Source organism: Cydia strobilella, chromosome 1 (genome assembly GCF_947568885.1).
Source record: "Cydia strobilella chromosome 1, ilCydStro3.1, whole genome shotgun sequence".
NCBI lineage: Eukaryota > Metazoa > Arthropoda > Insecta > Lepidoptera > Tortricidae > Cydia > Cydia strobilella.
The window spans coordinates 9,098,259-9,116,908 of record NC_086041.1 but is presented as its reverse complement, the minus strand read 5'-3'; the positions used below and the strand labels follow the sequence as shown (position 1 = coordinate 9,116,908).

Here is an 18,650-nt window from a genome sequence, read left to right as displayed (position 1 = left end):
AAGAAAAGTCGTTTTGTTAAGTACTCGTACCATTCCAATACTACAAAATCACTGATCATACATGAACTGGTTGCTGTAGATTACTGTTGAATTATTTTTGTGCCTAGTTGATAACCATTAAACCTATAATTTTGTGCCAGACCTATAATTAGTGGTCAGCATGCAAAATAACCCTGGAATGAAAATTACATTAACTTACTTTTGATTTGTACAGCCACATTTGCATGATTTACACTGGGCTGTGGATGGCCAGCTGACGCGACGACACCCACAATGCATAGTTTCGCAGCCAGATTTGCAGCCACAATGGTCCAAGAGGCTTAATTGAAACCAAATCGCTGAAACTGCCGACCATTCCGGAATCCAACTCTCTTTTTCCTCAGTCCATCCCCAAAAAGATGTACATGGTATGGAAACTTCTGGTTTCACAGCGTTTCCCCATATATGGCCCTCTTGGTAAGCTGCTCGAAGTGCATGTTTATAGAGAGCAGCTGATGTAGGTGGCAGGGTTGGCAGGTTCTAATTTCTCGGCCAAATCAGATTTGTTCCCTGAACGACGCCCTCCATTGACTGACAACGAAGGTGGACAAATTTGGTTTTCGTACTGGAAGAATTCGTTCAGATCAAGCTGCCTTTTTCTGGCCACTATAAAAAGACGGGAAAATAGGAGTATGTCAACTTTTAAGTTTTTGATTTTGTCAGTTGTCAGGTGTGTAACTACATATTTTAATTTTAGTATAAAGTAACCCTAGATTTGTCTTATTGTTTGGCCAAACGGAACACATAAACGTAAATGAAGTTCACAAATATTTGTTTGCTTCAAAAAACAAGCTTGTGACAAGCCTGCCACCTACATCAGCTGCTCTCTATAAACATGCACTTCGAGCGGCTTACCAAGCGGGCCATATTTGGGGAAACGCTATGAAACCAGAAGTTTCCATACCATATCCATCTTCTTGGGGATGGACTGAGGAAAAAGAGAGTTGGACTCTGGAATGGTCGGCAGTTTCAGCGATTTGGTTTCAATTAAGCCTCTTGGACCATTGTGGCTGCAAATCTGGCTGCGAAACTATGCGTTGTGAGTGTCGTCGCGTCAGCTTAGCATGCACAGCCCAGTGTAAATCATGCAAAGGTGCCTGTACAAATCAAAAGTAAGTTAATGTAATTTTCAATCCAGAGTTATTTTGCATGCTGACCACTGATTATAGGTCTGGCACAAAATTATAGGTTTAATGGTAATCAACTAGGCACAAAAATAATTCAACAGTAAATCTTCAGGCACAAAAATTATCCAACAGTAATCTACAGCAACCAGTTCATGTATGATCGGTGATTTTGTAGTATTGAAATGGTACGAGTACTTCTCAAAACGACTTTTTTTTTTCAGTTCTACATCTACCGGTGAACCCGAAGAGGACATTTAAGTTTTTTGTTTACAAATGTAGTCACTTTAAATAAAAATAATTCCTAATTTTAGATTTGTTATATTTTTTTGTAATTCAGCACCAGGAAAAAACTTTATTCAGTATTATTTATTAATTTTTTATTTATTAAAATAAATTGGGTGATTTCTTTTCATCTGACACATTTCATATTAAAATCAGTGCACTTACTGCGGTTGAAGATTTCTTTTAAAGAATTTATTTGTAAGAACGTGCATAATTGAACTTAAATATTTCGTGAAGAATGAAAGGTATCGGTGTCGGGTTTATTTGTAATACTTTTATATACTCAGTACTATATATATATTTATTAAACTATTCATGTTCCATAATATTTTTTTTAAGAAATCAAGTAAAAACTATCAATCGAGTAAAAAAAAAACTTAAGATGCCGTTTTTTGCCAAAAGGGTTCAGTATATGTTTTATGAGTATTTTTCTATAAGTAATGTATATAATGAGCTTTTATTTGAGATATTAAACATTGAAATCAGTCAAATAGTTAAACTTGTAGAATTTTTTGAAATATATTTTGAAGAAATTTACACTCACATTAAAACTTTTATATTTCGTGAAGTATGAGAGGTATCGGTGTCGGGTTCTTTTTATAATACTTGTTATTTATTCAGTAATATATACATGTATTAAGCTATTCATGTTCCATACATTTTTTTTGAGAAACCAACTAAAAACTATCAATCGAGTAAAAAAAAAAACTTAAGATGCCGTTTTTTGTCGAAAATAATCAGTATATATTTTTTGAGTATTTTTTTAAAAGTAATGTATATAATGCGCTTTCATTTGAGATATTAAACATTTAAATCGGTTCATTGGTTTAGCTTGTAGAATTTTTTGAAATATTTTTTAAAGAAGTGGCGCCATCTCTGTTCCTAAGGGGTGAAACTGCCGCTGCTGCGGGTCAAATCGCTCAGTTTGGTCCCTACTATCACTGTGCAAAGCGGCTTGCTTTTATCATGAAGTGCAGCATTTTGTTCATAACAAGTATGACTATATATATTTTAGTAGGTAACAGAAAACTATTTTTACACATTTTATTTCGATAATACAAGATAGTGTTCAAAGTATTGTTTTAGACACAAATTTACATTAGAGCCACGCCGCGCGCCGTTATAAATAGTGTTAATTGCTTAATTTACATTAGAGCCACGCCGCGCGCCGTTATAAATAGTGTTAATTGCTTAATTTAATGAAATGTTTTTATGTATGTTAGTTTATAAGGTATTTGTAATATGGGTCTAGTTGTTTGAAACAAAATTTAAATAAATAAATACGATAAGGAATATAGCTGTTGGGAATAGATATTATAAATTGGGGGATATAAACGAGTGACGAGTCTAAATTTTGGCGTAATTAAAATACAGTTGCCTATTCGTATTTAATATATGAGTAGGTAACTAGTGAGTTTTCTTTACAATATTTTATTCATATTATTTGCAGTTATTTGTAGTACCAAAAACTGCTACTTAGCACTAAACTACTACTTAAGTTGAACAGTATGTTTTATTATTACTATTCTTGTTAACCGAAATGACCTAATTGTTTTGGGGAAATACATATATGAATACTCATACGATGTGTTTCACCCACGGATGTTTGTTCTTTTCATTATGACACATACCTTATTGTTATAATATGCTTGTATTGCTTGTTGTCAGTCATCAGTAGATCGTATATAGGTACTTATGACAATTAAGAATGACTCACGTTACAACGGTCCGGGCCCGGGCTGGGGCGCCCGACACTTCAGTTTTCTATAGAAAGCATCATGGGATCACTGATCACCTGTCATAGAAAAATAAGTGCCGGAAACCTCGGCCCGGGCCCGGACCTAGCCTGAGTCATTATTTATGGTTAGATACGGGTGATTCCCACATCTCGGAATGATAGTTTTATCATACATTACTCACCCCCCCCCCCGACGCAAAAAAGAAACATTTCTAGAAATAAAACCTAGCTAGATCGATTTTTCGCCCCCGAGCGACATATTCGAAATTGTTAGAGCCGTTTCCGAGATCCCCGAAATATATAGAAATATATGTTTATACTCATTCATTCATAGATATATACAAGAATTGCTCGTTTAAGGGTATAAGATATCGTGAGAGATATTACCTACCTACTAACATTAAAGCAAAAGCAAAAAGCGTGAGTGAAACCGTAAAATTAGTCTAAAAAGAGGTGTTACCTATATGATTGACACTAATGCCTGTGTGTCTGTCTGTGGCATCGTAACTCTCAAACGGATGGACCGATTTCGATGCGATGAGTTTACGTAAAAGCAAGTTTCCTTGCGGTGGTTGTTAAGTTAATTAGAAGAGTATCAGTTCGTTTCCCAAATGATGTAGGTACAATAAACTCTTAAAGTGAAATTGGCAGATATAGTTACATAAAATTTACTAAACTCCATTCTTTAGATAATTATTTAAAGTAGGTATTTGAAACCTTTATTCTCCTTTACGTCTTGCATCAAAACAAATGATAAGTCTTATCTGTCTTAAGTCAGATTTACAGATAGAAAATTCTTTTGTAAATATGCTGTAGGATGAGTAACAATTGGGTAGGTAAAGTTTTTTGAAGATAGGCAAATTATATTTTTATCCGATAGTATTCGTCATAACGATCACGGAAATGCAGCTCTTTTATTTTTATTTCGTATTATTTATTAAATATATATTTTTAAGTGACCGAGATGACGCTTGTGAAATTTAACAGCAGATCGCACTAATGCCTGTGCACGTGATTTAATTGATGAGATAGAAAAAAAAACGATGACAACTGTCAGCGTCAGTGTCACTTAGCCTTAGCTGTCATTGCCGAAAAAATAAAAATAACGGCCCAACCTTTCTGTTACCTTGCGTTTTGCGATTTAGTGTTATCATTGAGATTTTTGACGACCTCAGCACGACCCAAGGACTTCTGATTCACCACGACATCTGCGAGTATTTGGACAAAGATTGAATCTACTTTCGACAACTTGGCACTGCTTATTGGACAACGTTTTCTTCCCTTACGACGACCCGACCCCTGCGCTGACCCTTGGACTGATAAATTAGTAAATAAAGATCACAGACACCATGGAACCAGAATCTGAAAACGCACGAATGGATCTACAATATTACAGGGATGAACTTCAGTGTTTTGTGCCGTCGTGTAAGAAGCGCAGACGAGACTTTACCACGTCGGCTTATTTAAGCATACCAAAGTCTTTACAAGCGATTTGGTGCCAAGCATTAGAGATATATTGCCCAAAACGCAACTTATATGTATGTGAGGACCATATCAATGTAAGTATTGTTTATAATAATCTACATATGTGGTATTTTCTATAAAAAGGGACCTTATTGTCGATGGCGCTTACGCCATTATAAACGAAGCTCCGATAAAAATACAATGCCGCGCGACGCTGTGCGGCGTAAGCGCCATCGACAATAAGGTCCCTTTTCATAGAAAATTTCCCATAGTAGATGATTGTAGTCTTTAATGTAGGTCCTTTTTGGCTACAAAGTTGCCGTGTTCTTTCGTTAACATCATTATTCTTCATTTGTCAAATATTACATATTTTTTACACATTGCTACTACTGTCTAAAATCATAACCCTCTAGCTGCAGTTTAAGGAATGCTGTTTAAAAACTTAAAATCACTTTAAACAAGTTCTTTAAGGCTTGTGTTATTAATTTACTCACAACCACCTTGGATCATTTTGTGTTAGTGACAGTATTGATCTTAAGGTTAATAAGTAAACATTTTTAAATGTTATTGAACAAAAGTTTTATCGTTTCAGGAAACTGCTTGCAACTGTTACTTCGAAAGAGACACCTTCCAAAGCCGAGGTAATACAAACCAAAGTGATCGCCAGCTTGCGGGTACACATGGAACATGTCATACGGCGGTTGAGGGAATCCGCATTCTTGGAACCTCACTCGACTGTAAACCATAATCATGTCAAGTATGTAGATGAAGCCGTTTTGATAGCATGTGCTCTAGTAAACTTGCAAAGCAGTATAATAAAAATCAAGTAATTTTTGTCTCGTTTTATTATATAAATCCACAAATGAATATCCTTTTATAATAAACAAACACTTATCAAATAAATCATATAATAAGTATTAGGGGACATCCTACACGAAACACGAAGATCGACCTAGCCCCAAACTAAGAAAAGTTTGTAAGTACAGTCGCCATCAGATATATCAGACCGGCTAAAGTTCTCACAAATATCTGAGCACATCTTTATTGCAAGGCGTGAGGGTATGTGTTCAGATATTTTTGAGCACATCGGCCGCTCCGATATATCTGATGACGACTGTACTAAGGGTACTAGGAGACAATATACAACATACCAATATAGATAATACATACTCATATACATAGAAAACACCCATGAGTCAGGAACAATATCTCTCTTGATTATTCAAAAACTGATGAGAAAGTTGTACTTTATCCACATGTGGGGCAAAGTAATCAGATGCAAATTTTGAGTTGCTTCCTTAGGTTAGCTGGTGGAATTGACTTTTAAATGATGATTTTGAATGATCATTTGGATTTGGTCTTGTTTGATGGTTAATATTTTCTTCGGGTTGGTGTGGTGAAAATTTTTGTGTTTCACTCGGGGGCAAAATTTGTTTAATCCTCGTGCTTTGAAACCCTTGCTACGCTCAAAATTCCACTTTAAACAACAACTTTGCCCCCTTGTAAAACAAATAACGATTGCTCAACACACAAATACCAGGGGCCCATTTTTCGAACGGTAAGGTATGTACATACCTGCGTCAAACAAGGGCCATTTTAATACAAATCTAAATATTTTGTAGAAATGAAGAACAAGAATAAAACGTAGGTTATTATAGTACTTAATATTCACTTTATTAACCGTCTGAAAAAGTAATTCACTGTGACCCACTCTCCCCTAATTAAAGATTTAGGTATCACTACACTACAATGATTTGAAGTTTGAAAAAAAAAATACATTCTGAGATTCAGGCATTTAGGCACTAGGTATTCCTTTATAAGATCTAGGATTTTTGGTAAATGGGTAAAATTAAATAAACATTTATAGCGCCCCGGCTTCGCACGGGTTACACAAAACCTTAATGTGGGCTGTACACACTCGTTCTCGGCCTGTCTCGGGGTGTCTCGATAACCGATTCTGTGTGCCTTTGGGCACTTATTATAAGACTTTATTTACCAGCTGATGCAGGGCAATCCTCACTATCAAATGATGCATCATTGACAATATAATTTTTTTCGTCTAAGTGAACGGTCACAATATAAAAATTTTTTTTTTCTTAATTTGGTCTCCGGTACAACTTTAGCCCGAAGAATACATTCTGTGTTGCTTCTTTTTATTTCGACATAGCCTACATTATTTTCCACATATCCGTTCCTTGATGCCTAAAACAATAAAAAATGAATGAAGTTAAGGTTTAAGGTGTATATGTAGACTAAACATTGCAGGTAAAATATAAATACCAAAATGTTTAATGTATGTATTTCACTGATACGTACAGGAGGGCCTTCGCTCCTCTAATTTCGGCGGCATTGTGCTTATCACTGTTATGATAATAATTTAAAATCATAACTAGGTCCATGTGGGTCAAGTTTGTACAATCTGCTCGCATAAACTCGCTCATCCTTCTTGCAAAACTCAGTCCAGGGTCTGCGCAAGGGTCGGGTCGTCGTGAAGGCAAGAAAACGTCCAATATGCAGTGCCAAGTTGTCGAAAGTAGATTTAATCTTTGTTCAAATACTCGCAGATGTCGTGGGGAATCAGAAGTCCGTGGCTCGTGCTGAGGTCGTCGAAAATCTCAATGATAACCATATGATAACACTAAATCGCATCAGAATATGCTTTAGTTATTATTCTGAGGTTATTTTTCGGCAATGACAGCTAAGTGACACTGACAGTTGACTTGACATCGTTTTTTTTTCTATCTCATCAATTAAATCACGTGCACAGGCATTGCAGTGCCTGATCTGCTATTAAATTTCACAAACGTCATCTCGGTCACTTAAAAAAATATATTTAATAAATAATACGAAATAAAAATGAAAGAGCTGCATACTATCGGATAAAAATATAATTTGCCTATCTTCAAAAAACTTTACCTACCCAATTAAACAATTAAAATAAGAATTAAGATAAATGTGACAACAATGTCTTGAAATGTTACTTACACAGCGTACTACGTAGGCGAACAATACGCGAAAGCGAAGCGAAGCGATGCGGCGCCGGGTGAATCAATCCTTTCATACCTATAGAAGTGTCCTACGTGGGCGATCTCGTTGCGAACGCGAACGCCGTGGGCCCGCCCCGTAAGTCTAAAGCTGCCTTTAATCATGAAAATACATTATATAATTAATTAATAATAATATTTTCAGGGGTCTGGAAGCTGAAGCCCCTCGCGCGCATGTCGCATCCCCTACGCGGACAGCGACTGTGCACCGCGACTATGGTGCCGCGATATCGCGGGCTCCCCTCGAACGCCGCGAATATGGTGCTGCGATGACTGCGGCCCCTCCCGAGCGACCCGAGAGCGGAGAATTTCCACAGTTGGTTAAAAGTCTGGGTGTTTTAGTCGAAAGTGTAAATAAATGTTTGGTTTCCTCGCATTCGATATGAAAAGTAGTGTTTAACTCGGGTGAAAGGCACCATTGCGTTCGAGCGCCAAACTACCTCGACAGAAATGGGTGCCTTTAACGATCTACTATATTTATTACATACAACATAATGGTAGGTACACATACTAAAAGGTGTAACACATATTTTTGAAACTTTGGAAATGTATATATATTTATGCCCTTGACTGTACAGCGCACAGCACAGCCCTAATAACGGCATCTGCTGTCATTTGCTGGAACTCTCAAGCCATACTATACGCTATCTCCGCGTCAACGCGATACTGCAAATACAGACATGTTATTCAATTAACTGGACGGTTACTTAAACATATAACCGAGAGATGGTGCTCTATACACTAAATTAAATATGTATTTAATCAAGTGTCAGCGAAGCACAAGCATCAATATGTTGTATGTTGTATGATGTAGGCAAAAAAAAAACAGGTTTGAGTTTTGTATGAGTCATGAATTTTACCCGCTTTCTAGAACACTATTCAGGACATTTTCCGATCCCCTGTATCTGAATTGCGGATAGAAGCCTGAAATTTCAGTGAGCAAGAGGGTATACAGTGTATCCCTAGCCATTGGACAAAGTAGAAATGTAGGTACATATGCATTAGGGTATTTAGAAACAGTATACAAAGTATCATAACAGCTGGTGTAAATTACGATTTTTTGCTTTAGAGCAGCCTGTATATTATGTGTTAGTATTTTAGCTCGATCCTGAGGTAATAAATTGTATGAAACTTTCTCGACCTTTTTGATTATCTTTTTTATTTTTGAAACTAATAAGATTCTGACTTTTGACAAATGTCATCATTGCCGCATATTTTCGAACAAATTGTCAAAAGCACTGCCAATAGAGTATGTTTCTTTTTGTTGTCGATTATTGAAAATAACTTTTGTTTGGCAATTATTTTTTTTATCTTTTGTTCTTATCTTATTAAAAAAATATTAACGTTAGAGCATTCCTGAGGAGTAACCTGTCCTGAGGATTTCAGGGTTTGTCCAATGGCTAAGGTCATCCTGTATAATATACAGTGTGGAAAGATAAATCGGGCCCTGGAGGGAAACTACCTTTAATCCTTAAGCTGGCTCATTTTACTTAAAGGAGACATTCCTTTATTTTTAAAAAGAAACAAAACTGCATTCAAAGATTTTCTAAGACTCGCTTGCCTCGCCCGGGACTCGAACCAACTAAAATTAAAAAAACAAACACTCCCTATTTTATTATACTAATCGATAGTATTATTATTCAGGATAAAATTTCTCTAACAAACATTTATTTTGGTCTAAAAAATAAAAATGATCGTTAAATCTAACATTAACTTTATTTTACTATCAATTTGTTACACTTAAATTATTTAACTGATAAATTGTTTGAAATGAGCCCCCTCGTTCCGGCTACACAAAATTAGTCGCCGTTGAAATTCATTTCTTGTTTCAGCAAAGTGTTGTGGTGCATGCCTTTTACATATGCTTACAATCCTATAAAATAAAAAATAAAGAATTCCTTTAAAAAGTTACATGTAAAACAATGGAGGTCTCACAACCACAAAAATTGTGTGACTGGCAATTTATTCAAAATATATACATATCTATTATTAGTTGAATACTTTCACTAACATGTTATTAATTAATGAGATAATAAATTAAAACAAGGTTGTTGGATAGATGCCTTCGTACCTAATCTACATAATATTATTTAAGATACAAGTAAATAAATTATTTACTTAGTTTTGGTATGTTTTTCTAATAAAAAATTAACAAATTAAATTAGGTACCTTAAAAAAAGAAGAACAGACTTCATAAACGTAAAAATAAAATATTATACATTCACCTTGGCACCGACTTCAAACATATATGTTGCTAGCACATAGAGGTATATAAAATATATATATAACATATAAAAATTTATATTATCGTTATTGAAGTAAAATTTTCTGTTTATAGTTCCGTATAGTCAACTATTAGGAATCCTTTGAGTTTCGCCATGTTCGTCTGCCTGCCTGTCCATCCGAGGCTTTGCTCCGTGATCGTTAGTGCTAGAAAGCTGCAATTTGTCTTGGATATATAAATCAAACACTGACAACGCGGTAAAATAAAATCTAATAATTATTAATTAATATAAATTTTTAAACTTTTAGTTAAAATTTAATATTAACTCGAAAAGCTTAAAAACTGACTCGACTACGTCTTATACTTTTTTTCATATAGAGAAATAGCTCCTTTTTGGAAGTGATTAATCTCCCCGTTTAACGAAATCGGTCCAATAGTTTCGTTTCGGTGTGAAGAACTGTGTAGTATGTAATAGAAGGTGCCTAGCCAACGTGCCAATCGTTGACGCTCTGTACTCCGTAGCGTAGCGTAGTCATCTCTCGTCTCTGTTACTCCTCCATATTAGTACGACAGAGACAGTTGCGTTTCGTTCGCTACGGAGCGTAAACGCATGTTGACTAGGCAGTCTAGGCACCCAGTATAACCACCCACTATGTTCGTACTTCGTACGACACGCATAGAATGAAATTCACCAAACTAAGTAAACAAACTGAGCAAACATAGCTTTGCCGAAATCAGGTAATTACTGCGAAATGACTGCGATTCGCTCGGTCGGTCAGCGAAGACGCTTTTGAATAGCGTTCTTGTTTTTAATTCATTTGTAATACGATTCTTTTAAGTCTAATTTTTGAATATCCTGTGGACCCTCTTCGGCAACATTGTTATCATCGCGTGGCAATTTCATGGAATTATAATCATCCGCGTCTGGAGTCTACTGATTCGAGTCCTGTAAATGTACAATTTCTGTATTTTCTGTAACCGTTTCCATATTCTCCGTAACTTCATCTTCTGTACACGGGCTTGTTACAGTTATTAATTGGAAATCTGCAAAGAAATAATATCAAGCATTAACACAAATAACCTATACCTAACTAAAAAAAGGACCAATGATTTATTTAACTTTTCCCTACTAAACTCGGTTGATATGTGACGAATCTTAAATTAAATTGTGCTCATTGCGCCATAATCGCAGTGTTTTTTAAGTAAGTATGTAAGCTCTTTATTTGCGTTAAATGCGGTTAACAAAAGCTAGAGCGGTACTGTCATAGTAAATTTTGTAACCCCAGTAAATTCACTGTCATCTGTCGACACACTTTAAAACTAAAATTGAAGATTTGTAAAAATACGATAAAATATATTTAAATATAGATAAATGATTTTTTTTATTTGCATTAATTATTTTGATGATTTTGACCCATGTTCTTTCACTGATATGCGTTAAAATTGTTAAATAACAAACGAAACCGTCAACGCCATCTATACGACTGTAGGCCAAAACTAGTAGCGCCCTCTGAACGAGAATCAAATTTTCTTGATTTTCGAGGCACGTTTTTTCCTTAGACTGTATCCATCTATTACGGAGTTGTATCTTTCTTTGACAAAAGGTATCACACATTTAGCTGAATAGCAGCATGCAAAATATACACCTAAATCTAAAATCTCTCACAACATGCAATATGTACACAAGTTATATACAATTAACATATCTAAGAGTTGAGAGCAAGAAAAACAGAATTTAAATCATTAATAATTTGGCTATTTATTTAGCATTCACACTCCGTCTGATATTTCAATATTTCGCGAATCGGAAACGACTAGAGTTGTGCCGAGCCGAGCCATTTTGTATGGGGAAATTTCTCGCTCGGTAACATTCCCCATACAAAATGGGGAATGTTACCGGGAACGGCACAACTGTAGAAACGACCCTTGCAAAAAATGATCGGGCTTGACATCGAGCCCGAGTTCGGGCTCCGTTGGCCAGTGTGGATCTAATAACCGCTTAATTAAATTGAGTTTTGACATTCTGATGGTAAAAAAAACATAGTAAATATTTTTGGTACTACATTTTACTATGACTTTATTGCTGCAAATACATGTTTCTACCATTATTTTGATAAAAAAATATAGTGAGCACTTTTTGGTACTGAGTTATAGAAACAGTTATTTATTTATGCAATTTATTATATATCTGCCGTTTTTCCATTTTACACTTGGAATTCCCATATAGTTTAATATCTGCATATTGGAATTCTGCAAACGTGAACCAGCCCACGATAACATTTGTACTACATATATAAGTATGAAGTTTTAATTTTGAAATGTATTTATGTATTAGTTATTCTGTGTTTATGTGTGTTGGTTCACGTTTGCAGAACTGCCATTTGTTCCTATCAAGCGTCTAACTGGTATGGTTTCGACATTTTGATGATTGAAAATTAAATAAAAACATATTTTTTTTAGTACTGTACTGTACTATGACTTTATTAATAAAAATAACCCACAACCTATATTTAAGAATCGTGAATTTTTAAATTATTTCCAGTCAGGATCACGAGCTCTTTCGACCCTAATACGAGAAATCGGTGTCCCCAAAAGTTCATACAATTTTTGCTTGTCCGTTATGTTATGATCATAGAAGCTTGTACTGAAATAGACCAAAAACTTGGGGATATTTTTTGTCAGTAAAAATGGTAATAGCTACTGATTCTGAGTAGAAATAATATATAAATTCAAAATTCTAACAGATGCCTATTTACCAAATTTGCGAAGTGACAATTTGATCAAACATCTTTTTGGAATATAATATTAGCCAATATAAAACGTTTGCTAAGTAAGTTTTTGCCTTAGTAACATTTGACAAAGTGAAATCATGCCAAACGATAATTTGACCAAAGCGTAACTTTGCCTAGGATTCATTTGGGAAATGAAACTATTCTTGCGATGTTTGTTAGGAAGTGAAATTTGGCGAAAGGTATTTGGGCTTAGCCAAACGTAAGTACAATCATGCACACAGACGTACGTTCGCGAGCAGCGGTCCATGACCTTGACGGGACAATATAATTAGGTATGTGGGGAATCCTACTTGTGCCGTGGTCGCAGTTGTACTCGTGCAGGTCGCAGGCGTCGAGGAAGAGGCGGACGGTGCGGCCATCGCCGTCGACGCCGCGAGCCTCGGCGCCGTCATGCAGACACGACTGTGCCAGTGAGCAGTGATCTTCCTATAGAAGACACGATATACATTTTACTTTGGCTATGTAGAAGAGTCTGGAAGAACTAAACATTTTGATCGCACTAGTCGGGACAAAAATATGGTTTGGTTGGTCAACATATTCGTTATATTTGACATCGGTTTACCATAGAAGGGAGAAGTGAGAGCACGTTTGATGAGAATTAGATGGTGGTGGTACATAATATATTTTAATTTCCGAAGGGTAAATAAAGTATTAATAATTAAATATTTACGTTTAACACATGCGCCTGAATCCAACTCCAAATGGTCATGGCTGAAAAAAACGAGGAATACGTTTGGTGTAGGTGTAGGGACTGAATTTAATACAGTAAAAAAATACTAAGCGCCACTTGCACCATCCCACTAACCCAGGTTTAACCGGTTAAACCTGGAGTTACCATGTTTACCAGTACCTACAATTTGATACTGGGTTAACGGTTTAACCGGTTAAGAGGGACCACGTACTCGTCCATACAAAAAGAGAAAATGTTTTGCCACTTCTAAATATTTTTCATTGTCCCTAATTTTTAGTATGTTATTGACACAATGAAAAACTAGGTTTAAAGGTTTTCCGTTTCAAAGAAAAAACGAAACCTATACCTAACCTAGAGTATTTAATGCTGAAGCGATCGACATCAAAATCAAAGTGATTTGTTAAGATTTGGAAACCGTTTTCTCCCGAAATGGAAATTTCATAGAAAAAGAACCATTATTTCGTTAAGATCGCAAAGCTATTCTTCCCTCTTAACCCCGGGTTAGTGGGATGGTGCAAGGTGCTAGGAGTTTTATTCTGACATGATATTTTGTCATACTTAGCAAGTAGGCTCAGGACAATTCAATAACTACTTACTCTATTCACTGCTTATTAGTAGTTATTTTATTCAGTTTAAGCTGATACTCGTACGTCAGTTTATTTTATTTTATTTATTGAAATAAACCTTTAATTTTTTTAATACCTAATAACACTGACCTAACTTAGTAGAATTTTCATTCCCTGTAAGTACTTACTGGTAATAAAAGTCTGTATCATTTTCTGCTGCACAAATGTTTTTCATATTAAGTACGTTCGTTTGTCTCTAATGCATCTCGGGATAGTATAGAATGTATATGAGCAAAAGATAACGAAACATACATAAAAAAAAAAATAGCCACAACCGAATACAGAACCTCCTCCTTCTATGAAATTGAAGTCGGTTAAAAATAAAGCATTTCTAATCAGCGTTCATTGATGAACAGCATACTACTTTGGGATAAAAATTGTGAAATTATTTTCTCAAAAAATGTAGTGAGCAATAAAAACGAACTAAAAATACAATCTGGAATAAATAAGTATTTGAGTCGTAAATATTTATTCGACGGCCTTACGCCTACTATTTTAAAATGGCATAGTGTGAATTAAAATTATTATGAATGCTGTCTGGATTTTTGAAACGCATTTTTGACAGTTTCTTCTGGTTAACTTAAGTTTAACCTAGGAGAGAAAAAAGGAGAAAAAATAATAATTTGCCTTTATTTTTTTTCTTTTGTAATGGGTGCACTAAGTACATGAACCGATTTCAGCATGTTCTAACATAGGTACCTACTTATTTATAGATTGAGAACAATACCACCACTTTTTGTGGCAGGTTTCAATAATACAGTGTTTATACAGGGTGTCCTTAGCCATCGGACAAAGCCGAAATGTACATATGCATTAGGGTATTTAGAATCAGTATACAAAGTATCATAACAACCGGTGTAGCGGTTACGAAGAAATTAACAAATTAGGATTTTTTACTTTGGAGCAGCCTGTATGTGTTAATAGCTCCTGAGGTAATAAATAGTATGAAACGTTCTTCGACCTTATTGATTATCTTTTTTATTTATGACATTAATAAGATTCTGACTTTTGACAAATGTCATCATTGCCGCACATTTTGTATGTTTCTTTTTGTTGTCGATCATTGGAATTAATTTTTGTTTGAAAAACATTTGTTTTTCTTTTGTTCTAATAAAAAAAAATATCGTTAGAGCATTCCTGAGAAGTAACCCTACATGGGATTTCAGGGTTTGTCCAATGATAACCCTGTATCTTCATTAAAGTTTAGGTATTTAACCTATCGTCATGTATTTCTTGATTTTGGTGTAAGTGTAGCTATGGCTTCATGGAGAGATTCTAGTAGCTTGTTAGGTGTTAGGTTAGGTAAGGTTATGTAATACTTTATATAATTTGATATTTAGCGGTTGCTTTTAGAGGAGAAGGGAGAAAATCAGATTAATACCGATAAGGCCTGATTTCCCTGGCAGTCGCTTTCTAGGTATTAACATTAAGTATGTAATATGAAAGCATTAAGGAGGAGTAGGTACCTACGGGAAAGAGGCAAGTAAATTATAAAATACTTTTTAAACAGTATAGGTAAAAGCTCTACGCTAAGTACAAATATCAACCAATATTTGGCGTGTCGACACATATTTTGAAATAAGTGTCTTCATGAAATAAAACTATGAAAACGGATTATATCGCGTATATTGAATTTATAATACATCCCGACGTTTCGAACTCTTTACAGCGTTCGTGGTCAACGGGTCACCCGTTCAAATTCAATATACGCGATATAATCCGTTTTCATAGTTTTATTTCATGAGTAACTATCGCGGTAACCGAAGACAATATTAAGTGTCTTCATGTTCATTAATTACATTATTTTTTGCTGAATTAACAAAATATCATTAGAATCCATTGTAATACCTAAGAACTATGTAAACTTCATTAAAAAACTGTTCTTCGAGGTTAGGTTAACAACCTATTAATTAAATAAAATACTAAAGTTAAATTGGATTTCATTATGTAAATGTAATCAAATAAGTTTTGTTCTTGACTAAATCTTAATCATACATTGGGCTTTACCAACAAGTGTTTTTCCTGGATGTTAATATTTTATCCCTTTCTAATCTTGTTTTTATTAAGTTTTGTAGTTATGAGAAACCCTGTATTTTTTTTCGTCGACGCTTGGCATTTATCGTTGCTATTTTGTTTGGACTATTTGACGATGTCGACAACTTCATTTTCAACAATTCTTCTGTGTCCGAATCTCTGACTGCACGAGTTGAGATTTCTGTGACTGGGTGTTCGATGCACGGCCTGTAATCTGTGCAGTTAAGACAAAGGTTAACCCATATAGGATTCGAATTAATATTAATATTTCATAAGTACAACAAAGATTAACTAATCGAAACGGCCAGTGCCTGAAGAAGAAAACGTGGTATGGTCACAGTTGTACTAATGAACGTTTGAATAATCATAAAAGTGGCGTAGTGTGACTTTGCCAGATGATGTTGTATACATATCACAATCTTGACAATATAAGGTACTTATTATAATTTATAAAGTAGACGTTTCTTACTCGTTTTGTGGTCACAATTATATTCGTGAACGTCGCAAGTGTCGAGAAAGAGGCGTGCGGTGCGGTTGTCCGGCGCGATGCCGTACACCGGCGCACCGTCGTGCGTGCATGTCATCGCCAGTGCGCAATAGTCTTGTTCGTCCTTGGCAATCCAAAGGTTTAATATGTTTTATGAGCCAATCAGTTACCAGAAAGCAAGTCAGGCGAATATGAGTTTATCCCTTTAGCTGGAATGCTTGCGTTGATATGCACGTGTGCGTGGAAAACTGGAGTCGTGCACGCACATATCACGCAAACGGTGTGCCGTCTCTCAAATATTTATTTTTAGGGTTCCGTACCTCGAAAGGAAAAAACGGAACCCTTATAGAATCACTTTGTTGTCCGTCCGTCCGTCTGTCTGTCTGTCAAGACCCTTTTTCTCAGGAACGTGGGGAGGTATCAAGATGAAATTTATATCAAATACTCTGGTCTACTGTCCCTTGGAGCTGTGAAAAAATCAAACTTCTAAGCCAACGCAATCAAAAGATACAACCGTTTATGCCGCAAATTTCCGCAAATTTTCGACACTCGCAAGGGAATCAAAACCTACAAGGTACTTCCCGTGAACTCAGAATCTTGAAATTTGGTACGAAGCAACGTCTTATAGCACAGATAAATGAAAAATTGCGAAAATCGTAAATTTTTAGTTACATCATATAATAAAAATATTTTTAATAATTTTAAATGAACGCGTAGAGGTTAAATTGAAATTTATATCAAAAAAGTATGGAACCCTCGGTGCGCGAGTCCGACTCGCACTTGGCCGGTTTTTTATTTATTTTTAGCCTTTAGTCGGACAGAATATTTAACATTTTGGATTATTATTCTATGGATACATTTATTTTCTTCTTCTTTCTTTTTTAGGGTTCCGTACCCAAACGGTAAAACGGGACCCTATTACTTCATATAGTCAAATGCGTTGGTTTTGTGGATTTATGCACTTTGTTCTTTATCTTTATTCTTTCCCTTTGTTTGTTCGCTCGGTGCGTCAGATTCTGATCGCCTCCTTCTCTCATAAAGATTGCGCACATGCACGCCATCGGGGTGCACATGCCTTTTGCATTTTGTGTATTTCATTAGGATTAGGTGCTTATACTATACATAATTATATTCTGCTAACAGAGTAAATATTTATTTTAGGTTTGGTGACTAAAGGTTCTGAATAGGCACAGTAGGTTTAATGTAAGTAATCACTATAATTGGTAACGGGTGTAGTTACTTTTCAATGTATTTTGTATTTGATATTTACTTTTAAGTGAGTCGAAGCCCAGCGAATAATCATTAAGGCTGAAAATGTAATAATGTTTGTTTTGAATAATAAATATATTTTGATACGAAATCAATAAATAATCCTCAAGACAAAATTCGGCATGAATGTGTAAAATATCTTTACTTACTAAGAGTTATCCTCTGTATCTGTATCATAATAATCATTCAAATCCTTCTGGTACTGAACTTTCGATGAAGCCTTTTTTACCTAACTTAATACAATAAAAATCCTGCTATCGGTTGCATTATGTTTTTATGCCCCCTTAATCCTATATGATTATTATTGTGATGATTATTTAAAAGAATCAATTATTTTCGGCTAAGATATCACAATAAACCGACACATTGTATTCGCACGCAATACAACAACACGCACGCGCCTAAGTTTTGAAATGCTTTTTATGGCTATGTGCCTAGTAAAGCCGGCTATAACAATAAAAACATAACATGTTTTGTCGGTGTAAATAAATCTAACTAATAAATAAGTATGCAGGTTTTTTATTCGCCAAATCTAAAGATAAATAAAAATAAAACGAAATTCTATTTATTATGAACTTGGCATCTCTAGAAGATGATCGTAATAGCGTAATAGAGGTAGTTAACCAAAATATGTCGAGTTTGGCCGGTCACTACCAGGCCAAACTCGACATATTTTGATTGATCCAGGAGATTGGACTGATCCAATCCAATCTCCTTCCCAATAAAACAAGGTTTCATAGCTCAGGTTTTTAATTAACTCAGCTTTGATTACATAAGAGATGGGCCTAATAGCCAGTATAAAAATACATACTTAATAATAACCCATTCATAAC

At 35.2% G+C, this 18,650-nt stretch overlaps 1 protein-coding gene across 1 annotated transcript; it reads right to left on the bottom strand.

Annotated features, from left to right (window-relative positions):
• Positions 1–16,102: 16,102 nt before the first annotated feature.
• LOC134748309 (uncharacterized) lies at positions 16,103–17,863 on the bottom strand. The gene is made up of 3 exons (XM_063683068.1): positions 17,819–17,863; positions 16,531–16,672; positions 16,103–16,275 (listed from the first exon to the last, which is right to left on the bottom strand). The coding sequence occupies exons 1-3, from the start codon at positions 17,849–17,851 to the stop codon at positions 16,103–16,105; spliced, it is 348 nt and encodes a 115-aa protein (XP_063539138.1). The 5' UTR covers positions 17,852–17,863.
• Between the last annotated feature and the right edge of the window lie 787 nt (positions 17,864–18,650).